Raw genomic sequence first — 11887 nt, forward strand, 5'->3', positions numbered from 1 at the left:
CGCGGACGTCTTACACCGCTTTCACATGTACGTTTCCACGCAGTTTCATGTCCACATCCAATGCGTGCAATGTGACAACGGCGGTGAATTCCTTTCCACCTCTCTCCGAGACCTCTTTTCTAGATACGGCGCCTCCTTTCGCCTGTCCTGCCCACATACATCTGCGCAAAACGGAAAGGCTGAGCGCCTAATTCACACCACGAACGACATCCTTCACGTTCTTCTTCTTCATGCCAATCTTCCACCACCATTCTGGGTCGAAGCCCTCCATACAGCCACCCACCTCCTTAACCGGCGTCCTTCCACGGCCATTAACTCTGACACTCCATACTTTCGTCTCCTCGGACACCCACCATCCTATGACCATCTACGAGTCTTTGGGTGTCTATGTTTTCCCAATACCTTAGCCACCAGCCCTCACAAACTCGCCCCCCGGTCATCCCGATGTGTCTTCCTCGGGTACCCCCCCCCCCCGATGTGTCTTCCCCGATGTTTCTCGCAAGGTCATTATTTCTCGGCACGTCACATTTGACGAGACGCAATTTCCTTACTTCCCAGCACCTGCCACACCCCGACCCTCACCCCTGCCCGCCACAGCGCATCCTGGCATCGAAATCCTCCCCAAACCCCGAGCCTTACCTACCTCGTACCCATACCACCCGTGATCCTCCGCGGGATCCACGCGGATCGGCTCCACTCAGCCGCCCTCCCCCACCTCGGGGCTATCGCCGCCATGCACTCCACCCGCGCCACCCCCGCCATGCACACCCATGCACGTAACCCCCGCGCCTCCCACGCCAACAGCCAACCCCGCGCCCCCAACCCCGCGCGTCCAGTCCCCCAACCCCGCGCCATCTGGGCCACCCACCAGCAGCCCCACCAGTCCCTTTGTGCCTGCTGATCCTCCCGCCCACCCCGTCCCACCCCTTCTACCATGAGCTGTTGCCGTCCAGCCACCAACAAATTTGCATGGCATGCGCACCCGCAGCAAGACCGGTTTCTCCCAACCAAAACAGATCATCTCCCTACACGCCTCCTCTCCTACGCTCAGCCCCATTCCCTCTTCCTACTGAGTGGCCCTCAAAGACCCTAACTGGTACAACGCTATGCTCGAAGAGTTTAATGCACTGACTCGGAATAAAACTTGGTGTCTAGTGTCTCGTCCTCCAGGTGCCAACGTTGTTACAGGCAAATGGATATTCCGGCACAAGTTCAATCCAGATGGCTCCCTCTCGCGGTACAAAGCACGATGGGTGCTCCGCGGCTTCACTCAGCAAGCTGGCATGGACTACGGCGAGACCTTCAGTCCGGTTGTCAAACCGGCCACCATCCGCACCGTCTTGAGCGTCGCTGCGGGGCAATCGTGGCCTATCCATTAGCTCGACGTGAAGAATGCCTTCCTCCACGGCCATCTCGCCAAAACCGTCTACAGTCACCAACCGTCCGGCTTCGTCGACTCTACTTCGCCGTCCCATGTGTGCCGCTTGAACCGTTCCTTGTACGGTCTCAAACAAGCGTCGCGCGCTTGGTTCGCCCGGTTCACCGCTCACCTCCGCACGCTCGGCTTCGTCGACTCGCGGGCTGACTCCTCGCTCTTCATCCTTCACCGCGGGGGTCAGCTCGCCTACCTGCTGCTGTACGTGGATGATATCATCCTCACCACCAACTCGCGTGCTTCCCTCGACTCCATCATTCGGGCCTTGCACCACGAGTTTGCCATGACGGATCTTGGCACTCTCCATCATTTCCTGGGGATTAACGTCACCACCACCGACCACGGGCTGTTTCTCTCCAGGAACAGTATGCCCTCGAGATCCTTGATCGGGCCGGCATGCTCAACTGCAAGCCGCTCTCCACTCCGGTCAACACCCTCGCCAAGCTGTCTACTGCCACCGGGGAGCTCTTCCACGACCCCTCGCTCTACCACAGTCTGGCCGGGGCGCTTCAGTACCTTACACTGACCCGCCCTAACCTCTCCTACGCCGTACAGCAGTGCTGCCTCTTCATGCATGCCCCTCGCGACTGCCACTTCCAGCTCGTGAAACGGATTCTTCGGTATCTTCGCAGCACAACGCACCTTGGTCTTCAGCTTCATCGTGCCCCCACTACCGAGCTGGTGGCCTACTCCGACGCTGACTGGGCCGGGTGTCCCGACACCCGTAAGTCCACCTCCGGCTACTGCGTGTTCCTCGGGCCTAACCTCGTCACCTGGTCGTCGAAGAGGCAGCACACCGTCTCCGCTCCAGCGCGGAAGCCGAGTACCGTGCGGTCGCTCACGCCGTCGCCGAGTCTGTCTGGCTCCGTCAACTCCTCACCGAGCTTCATCATACTCCGTCTCACGCCACGGTGGTCTATTGTGACAATATGAGCGCGGTCTACATGTCCAGCAACCCGGTGCAACACCAACGCACGAAGCATATCGAGATCGATCTCCACTTCGTGCGTGAGCGCATGGCGCTCGGTGAGATACGCGTCCTGCACGTTCCAACAAGCTCGCAGTTCGCCGACATCTTCACCAAAGGGCTGCCGACGACCGTCTTCCACGACTTCCGTTCCAGCCTCAACGTTCGCGAACCCCACGTTGTGGCTGCGGGGTGGTGTTGGAGCACGTCACCAGCCCCATCACGTACAGGAGGATAACTCTCCACGTCCTGGTCTCTAGGATCACTAACTGCATGCGCACGTTTGTCCCGCACGTATAGTTGATCGTGGGCCTCGTGCCGTTGTAATCTCTCTCCCTCCCTCTTGTACTCTCTCTCGTGCATGTATATAAGCACGCCCCTACGGTGAATACAATCAGAGTGAGAGTTACCTAAACTAGCTAGGGGGGCGGAGAGTTTACGATGAAAAATTTATTTACCTTCTTTGTGTGTGCCATCTCAAAGTCTTCATCCTTGCACCGCTGTGCTATGAGCTTGTTATACTGCAGCACAAAACGGTTGAGAGGTGCTGAAAGCGAAACATAGCTTTTCAGCACATTATTCATGCACTCATTACGTTGTGTGCTACACATCTTGGCGCAGAAGTTCGAGCTGAGGTAGGGTTTGGCCCATTTGTCACGGCAATCATATATATGTGCCATGTACCTGTTGCCAGCAAGTCCATAGGTGTCCATCAGATAAGCCCATCCACGGTCGAACTCATCGACAGTCATCATCTCATTCGTGAGACGATTAAAGTCAATTCGGAATGGGGTCCCTTTCTTATATAATGCCCCAAGATTCTCCTTTATACTTTTCATAACGTGCCATTTGCACAAACGGTGGACTGTAGAGGGCATTGTATGAGCGATAGCAACTTCCATCTCCCGGCATTGATCTGATAATTCACAGAACAAACGAGTCAGGATTTATAAGGAGGAATGCATGCCTTATATACAGACAAATATGACACCAAGTTGCCTGGTACCTGTGAGTATCGTCTGCGGCGTCTTCCCGCCGTTGGCTTCAACAAAGGTAGAAAATGCCCACTTGAATGAGTCTTCTGTTTCTTCTCTGAGAATAACACACCCGAACAGCGTAGATTGGTAGTGATTGTTCACTCCAACGAAAAGACCCACAGGCATCTCATACAGATTACTCTTATAAGTGGTGTCGAAGGTCAGCACGTCACCAAACAGATGATAGTCAGCTCGGCTCTTCGAGTGACACGAAAGAATGCCATGCACACGCCTCTCTGAGTCGACCTTCACCGCGTAAAAAAAATCAGGGTTTTGCGCTTGCATCTTACTGAATATATCGAGCGTCTTCGTGATGTCGTCGAGGCTTGAATCGTGTGCGAGGGTTGCGCATAGATTCTTCAAACAACGCTTGCCGAAGGGAACCTCTTCGTGACGCCCGTGTATATCGGACATCACGCCATAAACCTTGTTCACAGGGAAGTTGTTAGACCGCATATGCTTGATCAGTTCTTTGATGGACGAGTCAATGGTATTGTGGCACTTCCACACCTTCTTCTCTCTGGCAGTGTCTGCAAGCTCGTGGTTATGGGTCAGGACGACTGTGGAGAAGTACCATCCATCATCTGCAGTCCTCTTTAGCCTGACCATAGCCTTGCATTTTGTCCTAGCAGATTTTGTGTTCTCCTCCTTGTTGGATCCCTGCGTTGGATGTAACACACTAATAAGCTCTATCGTGCGCGGAACGAAAGCAAAAGAATGCATAAAAAAATGGAACCCTGTGTATGATCCAAGAGTTTTTCCCACCCCGCACGAGCAGAGGAATTCCTGCATTGTTTTGTAGCATGCGGGCTTCGTGGTATACTTGTTTCCCCGCTTGATCCCGAACCCAACTTCCCAAGAATAGGCGTTGTAAAACTCGCGCGCCTCTTGCTCTGACGAGAAGACCATACCCATGGCCGGCTCGAAGACGACATGCGAGCCTCTCTCCGCGGCGAGGCTAAAGGCGCGCTGGATTGAGTTGGTCCGACCTCCCCCCTCCATTGTCGATCGGCTGCAGGAGCTGCCGTTGCGGTTTCTGAGAAAAGATCAAGTAGGTATGAAATATCAATATGGGAAGCCAGAATTTGGATCACAAGTGATGGGCGCCACATCACCTCTGACGGCGCGCGTATCTCTCGGTGGCGACCAGTGGCGGAGACAAGAGGGGGGAGCAGGGGCCTGCCCCCCCCTAATGATCGAGCGATGCTGTCTAATTAGCGATACGAAGCATGTAATCCCACGTATATCTACATACTTGCCCCCCCCCTATCTAAGCGTTAAGTTTAGAAAAGGGAATAAGGCCCATGTGAAGCCCACTAGTAGTCAGGTTGGGCTATTGGCTCAAGTCTCCTCGGGCGTTGTGCTCTCCTGTGATTAGTACACAGAAAAATATCCGCAGCCGTTCCGTGCCCTAGCCTGCCCGGCCGCCTCTGCTCTCCCAGCCCTGCTGCTACTCTTGATCATATTCTTACGGCGACGGCGTGACGCAACTTTCTTCAGTTGCCAGATCTTCCGGATCTAACCCACGGGAACTAGCTAAGGACACATGGTTTAACACATCACTACATCACATCATCTAATAATCTCAATTCCCGTCTTGTATTATTGTTCAATTTATACATCAGCTTTTTGTTGTTTACTTGTTTCGGTTGTGTGATTTCTGATGGTACGATCCTATCTTGTACTGTCCTTGAGATAATCGTGATCATGATGCGAATTATATTATATAAGTTCCTATTTGTGATGCAAAATTTTCATTTGTCGAACAACTAATTGTGTTGGACGAAAATTTATTATACGTATAGCAAGGTTCTAGTTATTTACTTTTGCTCCAGAAAAAATGAACTTGACTTGGCCCCCCCTATACCAAAATCCTGGCTCCGCCCCTGGTGATGACGGAGGTAGGGGGCGACGACTCGTGGTCGACGTTGGTCTGAGACCGCGGCGAGGGCATGCCGGCCGTGCAGCCGTCCGTGCGAGCGGGCTGAGGTGCAGGAATAGCCCCTCCATTGCAATCGATCACCGTATCTTCAAACGCTACGGTAAACGTGAGAGGCTCACCCCCCGCGCCGGCCCCCATGAAGTGGACGCGACGCGCGCCTTCCGGCAGGATCACGTCGCGCGGGCGAGCTGGCTTCCCTCGGAGGTACCCACGGTCGATGGTGGCGGCGTTGCCGAGAACACTACAGCGAGTGGCAGATGCTAAGATACCAGATGCGGGGATCCTAACCAGCAAAAACACTAGGGAATATAGAATGGAAGATCAACTACTACTTACCTCCGGCTGTAGCATCATGCGGGCTATCCATTCCAGCCGCCACTACCGAGCACGGCGATGGAGACGAGCTTCAACTGGGCTGCGTCTTTTCGCAGATCCCCGTTCAGCAATTGGTGTTGTAGATGCCAAACGAGGACGCACAAAAATGGTTAGCGACACCACGGCTTTTTAGTTTTCACAGACACCCACCGAAAGCGGCATGCCGGGGACCCCGATGACGCAGTGCTTTTTTTGTCTCCATAATTTGGGTCGTTTACAAAAATATATCGTACAAATCGTGGGCATTACGTTCTGAGTATCGTTTTTGCATAGACGTGGTCGTATGTGGTAATACGGGCATCTCACGACACAGACTCCCACGATTTCGTGTTTACGGTGAGAACGCTTTACAGTTTTTAAAGTCACGATTTACGTTTTTGTACATTTTTTTGGTCACCAGGTAACACATGGACACATAGACAAAGTGGGCTATTCGACCCTAAATTCGATCTGGCCACACTAAAAAAAAGTTCGATCTGCCCTACGGAGGCGCGCCAATGGGTCGGATTGCGTTTACTTAACCACAAAAAATAGGGTGTGTCTAGGGCACATCTAGATGTGCCTTAGTTATTGCACATCTAAGTAAGTGAATCAAACACAAAGAGGAAAAGAAAAAAGAAAAATAAAATATTCACACGAATCTCGACGTAAGATTAATGACATAGGACTTAGATGTGCAATACGTATGGCACATCTAGATGTGCTTTAGCAAAACTGCAAAAAATAACACGTTAGAGACCACACGCACCAGTTGGTAAGATGCAGAAATGTTACTTGTTTTTTGATCGGCCGATTGCTTTTGCTCCGCTCCGGAAAAGTAGGATCGCACGAGGCGATCTATGGAGGCGACGAGGGTTCCCTTGCGCGCCGCCTGTTCCCTCTCTCTCTCCGTTGGCCGCTCCGGCGGCGGGAGGGAGGGGGAACCTAGGGTCTGTTCGCTTGGTGGGTGTGTGGTAGGGTTAGAGTTGAGGAAGACGTTGCCGAGGCCGTTGCGGTGGTGTCGTGTCGGAATAAATTTCTCCGGGCTCCGTTCGCGGTTAGGAGAGGCTTTTGCCTTCGTCTAGGAGCCAGCGGGGTGGGGGATCCTCGGATCTCGTCGAGGTCGCGGGCTATGGTGGATGGAGGTCCATTGGCGCTGGCCGTTTGGGTTCTCAGATGGGCGATGGATGCAGGGAGACGAAGATCCTTCTTCTTTCTTGTCGGTATGATTTGCTACTGCTGCTCTTCTTCTTTCTCTGCGCCGATGCTGGTGGAAGATCCTGCTTTATCCGGGCGGTTGGCCCGGCCGCGGTGCTGGATCGGTCGGATGGCTCGAGTTCTCTTCCTTTCGGAAGGGACACTTTTCGCGGTACTCAAAGCCAAAGATGGCGACGGCTGTTTCAGGGGTGTTGGATTGATACCCATGCCCTCTCAGCGCTGGTGTCAAGAAAGGAGGAAGCAGAATGACGGCAATTGCTTGCATATCCTTCTGCTGCAGGGGTCTTTTCTTAAGATTCAGGGATGATGACACCGGGCTCCGGAGATCTTTTTGTATTATGGTTGTCTTAGGGTACTCTAGGTTAGGTGTTCATGATCTTTTGTGTTTATATTTCAGTGTGCTTGTAAGGATTAACTACTTTGTACTATTTTGTGATTTGAATAAAAAAATTCTAAAAAAAAGATGGGTAAGATGCAGGAACGAAACGGTGATACAAATGCCATGGACACACTCGACAGAATTAACAACGACCGATACATGTGGCTTGGATAAACCGACGAAGCCACGACCTAGACACAACTGGACTTCAACACCGATGGGTTACACACGAGCGCCGCGAGCGAGTTGATCAAAAAGAGAAGACCCGCCCATGTAGCCAGCCAGACCACGATGGCCGCACCCGTCACCATCTTGCTCCTCATGGCACGCGTCGCGTTCTTGCGTGCGGCAAGTCTCTCGACGACATGAGCGTACACAGCGAATACAGTATGTGTTTTTTTTGTGTGGCAACGGACCTCACGGTCACGTCATACACTGCGCGTCCACAGTTTGCCGAAAAACGCTCGCACGCTCCGAAAGTATAACTGAGAGCTTGCCAAGATGGATACGGTGATCACGAGCTGTCGGTTGTCCATCAGAGGCCGCAGCACAACAGAACGCGCAGGTCAGCGCTTACACCTTGTACAGTCTGATAACACGCAGCAGAGCTACCGCGCTTTTGACCGAGATACCATGGAAAACAACTTGATAATTATTTATACTAACAGCATAATGGAACAGCCGGCACACTCCAGTCTTAATGGACACGATTTGCACCATACAACACTCACACAGAGTCTAATACAAGTTTCCCTCTCATTAGTAACGCGCCCACCACGACACAGCTTCCAGATACATTTTTTTGGGTGTTTTCACAGCCTTGATTACTCGACTTAGGACCTACATAACTTATGACCATTGACATCACAGATGCAAAGATCAAGCAGACGGTACACCAGACCAAGCCGAGATGCAGATGAAGAACAGAATTACCATCAGTAGAAACGCAACGAGCCGCGAGCTGAAGCTCTGTCGGCGCCTTGCTTTGCACAGGGCTTGCTCCAGAGACATGTGCAGTAGTGCGTTCTCGCCCTCCATACGAACGATCTTGCTTCGCAGATCGAGGAGTAGCTGTCTAAGGTAGGGGCTAGCCCTCGGGTCAAACCAGCGCCAGAACCCGCATCCCTGCTGCCATACCACACAATATTATCATATCAAGAACACGCACAGAAGATAAAGTCATGGCTATAAGAGTCAGATCTCACTTACCGTCGCCCGTGAACAGCACAGGTACCTCCGGCCGGGATTGGCGTCGGTCCAAGAGGTCAGGAGCGGTGCCTTTTGGCCGCAGTAGCAGTTAACGGAAGGCTCGTAGTCCATGGGGTGCACGCGGTACGGGATGGGAGAGGTACCTCCGCTCCGGAAACGAGAAGAGGCAGAGCTGCCATGGCTACCGGATGACATTGTGAGCAGTGAGATGGCCTGCACGCTCTCTGGAGAGCCTGTGCTGTGGCTTTGTGTGTGGAGTGGACGAGTCCATGAAAAAGTCTTGCAGCCTTTTTATAACCAGTGGGGTATCAATCCATGTCGCACAACTCACAAGCTTGCCCAGAAAAAAGATTTTCTTTTGAGCGTTTTCGTCCCTCTAGCGCGCGACAGCCAGCCATCCGCGCCAAGCGTACACATTACCGTTGCGGCGAATGCGCGCGACAACGTTTTGCGTGAACGATGGCATTTAAGCCTAGTCGATTCCATTTTTTGAGGCCGTAAAAGTCGTCTGAATAACCGATTTATCACACACTCGGAACCGAGGAAATACCTCGTGAAGACCCGGAACCGGTTGATGCTGCGAGTGGATCCGACAAGACCAATGACGGAACCGATGGATTTATAGGAGAGGGGGACTGGTAATCGCGGATCGGGAACCGCCGAAAATCGATGATGGGCCCATCAGAGTTAACTTCGAAGCACGGGCACCCTTTTCGTTCGTGGAACCGATATCGGTTATGGAGGACGCGAACCGCATTATCACATACTCGGAACACACGAGGCAAACTATCTCAGGTGGAACAGACGAGACAAGCGACGGAGCCGACTGATTTTTGAGGGGAGGGGACTAGTAACCGCGACACGGAAACACCGAGAATCAATGATGGGGCCGTCGAAGTTAACTTCGAAGCAGGGGCACCCTTTTGTTCGTGGAACCGATATCAGTTACCAAGGACGCTAACCATTTATCACACAATCAATGATGGAACCAATCGGTTACGGAGGACGCGAACCGCCTTATCACACACTCGGAACCAACGAGGCAAACCATCTCAGGTGGAAACCGACGATATCAACCATGGAGCCGGTGGATTTAAGGGGGAGGAGGGCCGGTAACCTCGGTACGGGACCCGCCAAAAAACAGTGATGGGTCCATCGAAGTTAACCTCGATGCACGACCACCCGTTTGTTCATGGAACCGATATCGGTTACGGAGGACACCAACCGCCTTATCACACACTCGGAACCAACCAGGCAAACCATCTCAGGTGGAACCGAAGATATCAACCGTGGAGACGGTGGATTTAGGGGGGAGGAGGGCCGGTAACGTCTGTACGGGAACCGCCAAAAATAAGTGATGGGTCCGTCGAAGTTAACCTCGATGCACGTGCGCCCGTTCGTTCGTGGAACCGATCGGTTACGGAGGACGCGAACCGCCTTATCACACACTCGGAACCGACGAGGCAAACCATCTCAGGTGGAACTGACGATATCAACCATGGAGCCGATGGATTTAGGGGGAGGAGGGCCGGTAACCCTGGTACGGGACCCGCCAAAAATCAGTGATGGGTCCGTCGAAGTTAACCTCGATGCACGGCCACCCGTTTGTTCGTGGAACCGATATCGGTTACGGAGGACGCCAACCGCCTTATCACACACTCGGAACCGACCAGGCAAACCATCTCAGGTGGAACCGAAGATATCAACCGTGGAGCCGGTGGATTTAGGAGGGAGGAGGGCCGGTAACCTCGGTACGGGAACCGCCAAAAATAAGTTATGGGTCCGTCGAAGTTAACCTCGATGCACGTGCGCCCGTTCGTTCGTGGAATCAATCGGTTACGGAGGACGCGAACCGCCTTATCACACACTCGGAACCGACGAGGCAAACCATCTCAGGTGGAACTGACGATATCAACCATGGAGCCGATGGATTTAGGGGGGAGGAGGGCCGGTAACCCTGGTACGGGACCCGCCAAAAATCAGTGATGGGTCCGTCGAAGTTAACCTCGATGCACGGCCACCCGTTTGTTCGTGGAACCGATATCGGTTACGGAGGACGCCAACCGCCTTATCACACACTCGGAACCGACCAGGCAAACCATCTCAAGTGGAACCGAAGATATCAACCGTGGAGCCGGTGGATTTAGGGGGGAAGAGGGCCGGTAACCTCGGTACGGGAACCGCCAAAAATAAGTGATGGGACCGTCGAAGTTAACCTCAATGCACGTGCGCCCGTTCGTTCGTGGAACCGATCGGTTACGGAGGAAGCGAACCGCCTTATCACACACTCGGAACCGACGAGGCAAACCATCTCAGGTGGAACTGATGATATCAACCATGGAGCCAATGGATTTAGGGGGGAGGAGGGCCGGTAACACTGGTACGGGACCCGCCAAAAATCAGTGATGGGTCCGTCGAAGTTAACCTCGATGCACGGCCACCCGTTTGTTCGTGGAATCGATCGGTTACGGAGGACGCAAACCGCCTTATCACACACTCGGGACCGACCAGGCAAACCATCTCAGGTGGAACTGGTGAAATCAACCATGGAGCCGGTGGATTTAGGGGGGAGGAGGTCTGGTAACCCAGGTACGGGACCCGCCAAAAATCAGTGATGGGTCCGTCGAAGTTAACCTCAATGCACGTGCGCCCGTTCGTTCGTGGAACCGATCGGTTACAGAGGACGCGAACCGCCTTATCACACACAAGGAACCGACGAGGCAAACCATCTCAGGTGGAACTGACGATATCAACCATGGAGCCGATGGATTTAGGGGGGAGGAGGTCCGGTAACCCTGGTACGGGACCTGCCAAAAATCAGTGATGGGTCCGTCGAAGTTAACCTCGATGCACGTGTGCCCGTTCGTTCATGGAACCGATATCGGTTAGGGAGGACGCCAACCGCCTTATCACACACTCGAAACCGACCAGGCAAACCATGTCAGGTGGAACCGAAGATATCAACCGTGGAGACGGTGGATTTAGGGGGGAGGAGGGCCGGTAACCCTGGTATGGGAACACCCAAAAATAAGTGATGGGTCCGTCGAAGTTAACCTCGGTGCACGTGCGCCTGTTCGTTCGTGGAACCGATCGGTTACGGAGGACGCGAACCGCCTTATCACACACTCGGAACCGACGAGGCAAACCATCTCAGGTGGAACTGACAATATCAACCATGGAGCCGATGGATTTAGGGGGGAGGAGGGCCGGTAACCCTGGTACGGGACCTGCCAAAAATCAGTGATGGGTCCGTCGAAGTTAACCTCGATGCACGGCCACCCGTTTGTTCGTGGAACCGATCGGTTACGGAGGACGCGAACCGCCTTATCACACACTCGGAACCGAC

General features: G+C 53.3%; 1 protein-coding gene across 2 annotated transcripts; it reads right to left on the minus strand.

The window, feature by feature from the left end:
• Positions 1 to 2677: 2677 nt before the first annotated feature.
• LOC125541384 (protein FAR1-RELATED SEQUENCE 5-like) lies at positions 2678 to 5890 on the minus strand. Of its 2 annotated transcripts, none has more exons than XM_048704813.1 (3): positions 5718 to 5890; positions 3409 to 4099; positions 2678 to 3318 (listed from the first exon to the last, which is right to left on the minus strand). In XM_048704813.1, the coding sequence occupies exons 1-3, from the start codon at positions 5733 to 5735 to the stop codon at positions 2822 to 2824; spliced, it is 1206 nt and encodes a 401-aa protein (XP_048560770.1). In that variant the 5' UTR covers positions 5736 to 5890; the 3' UTR covers positions 2678 to 2821. The 2 variants fall into 2 exon arrangements, with proteins under 2 accessions (XP_048560770.1, XP_048560769.1); XM_048704812.1 differs by lacking the exon at positions 5718 to 5890 and adding an exon at positions 4205 to 4465.
• Positions 5891 to 11887: the final 5997 nt, after the last annotated feature.

Source organism: Triticum urartu, chromosome 2, assembly GCF_003073215.2.
Source record: "Triticum urartu cultivar G1812 chromosome 2, Tu2.1, whole genome shotgun sequence".
In the NCBI taxonomy this organism is placed as follows: Eukaryota; Viridiplantae; Streptophyta; class Magnoliopsida; order Poales; family Poaceae; genus Triticum; species Triticum urartu.

Excerpts from the sequence above, each read along its gene's own strand:
- LOC125541384 (XM_048704812.1), bottom strand. The coding sequence starts at position 4,441 with ATGGAGGGGGGAGGTCGGACCAACTCAATCCAGCGCGCCTTTAGCCTC. Across the intron at positions 4,100-4,204 it reads AATTCCTCTGCTCGTGCGGG|GGATCCAACAAGGAGGAGAA; the intron begins GTGGGAAAAACT and ends CATCCAACGCAG. Across the intron at positions 3,319-3,408 it reads GCCGCAGACGATACTCACAG|ATCAATGCCGGGAGATGGAA; the intron begins GTACCAGGCAAC and ends GTGAATTATCAG.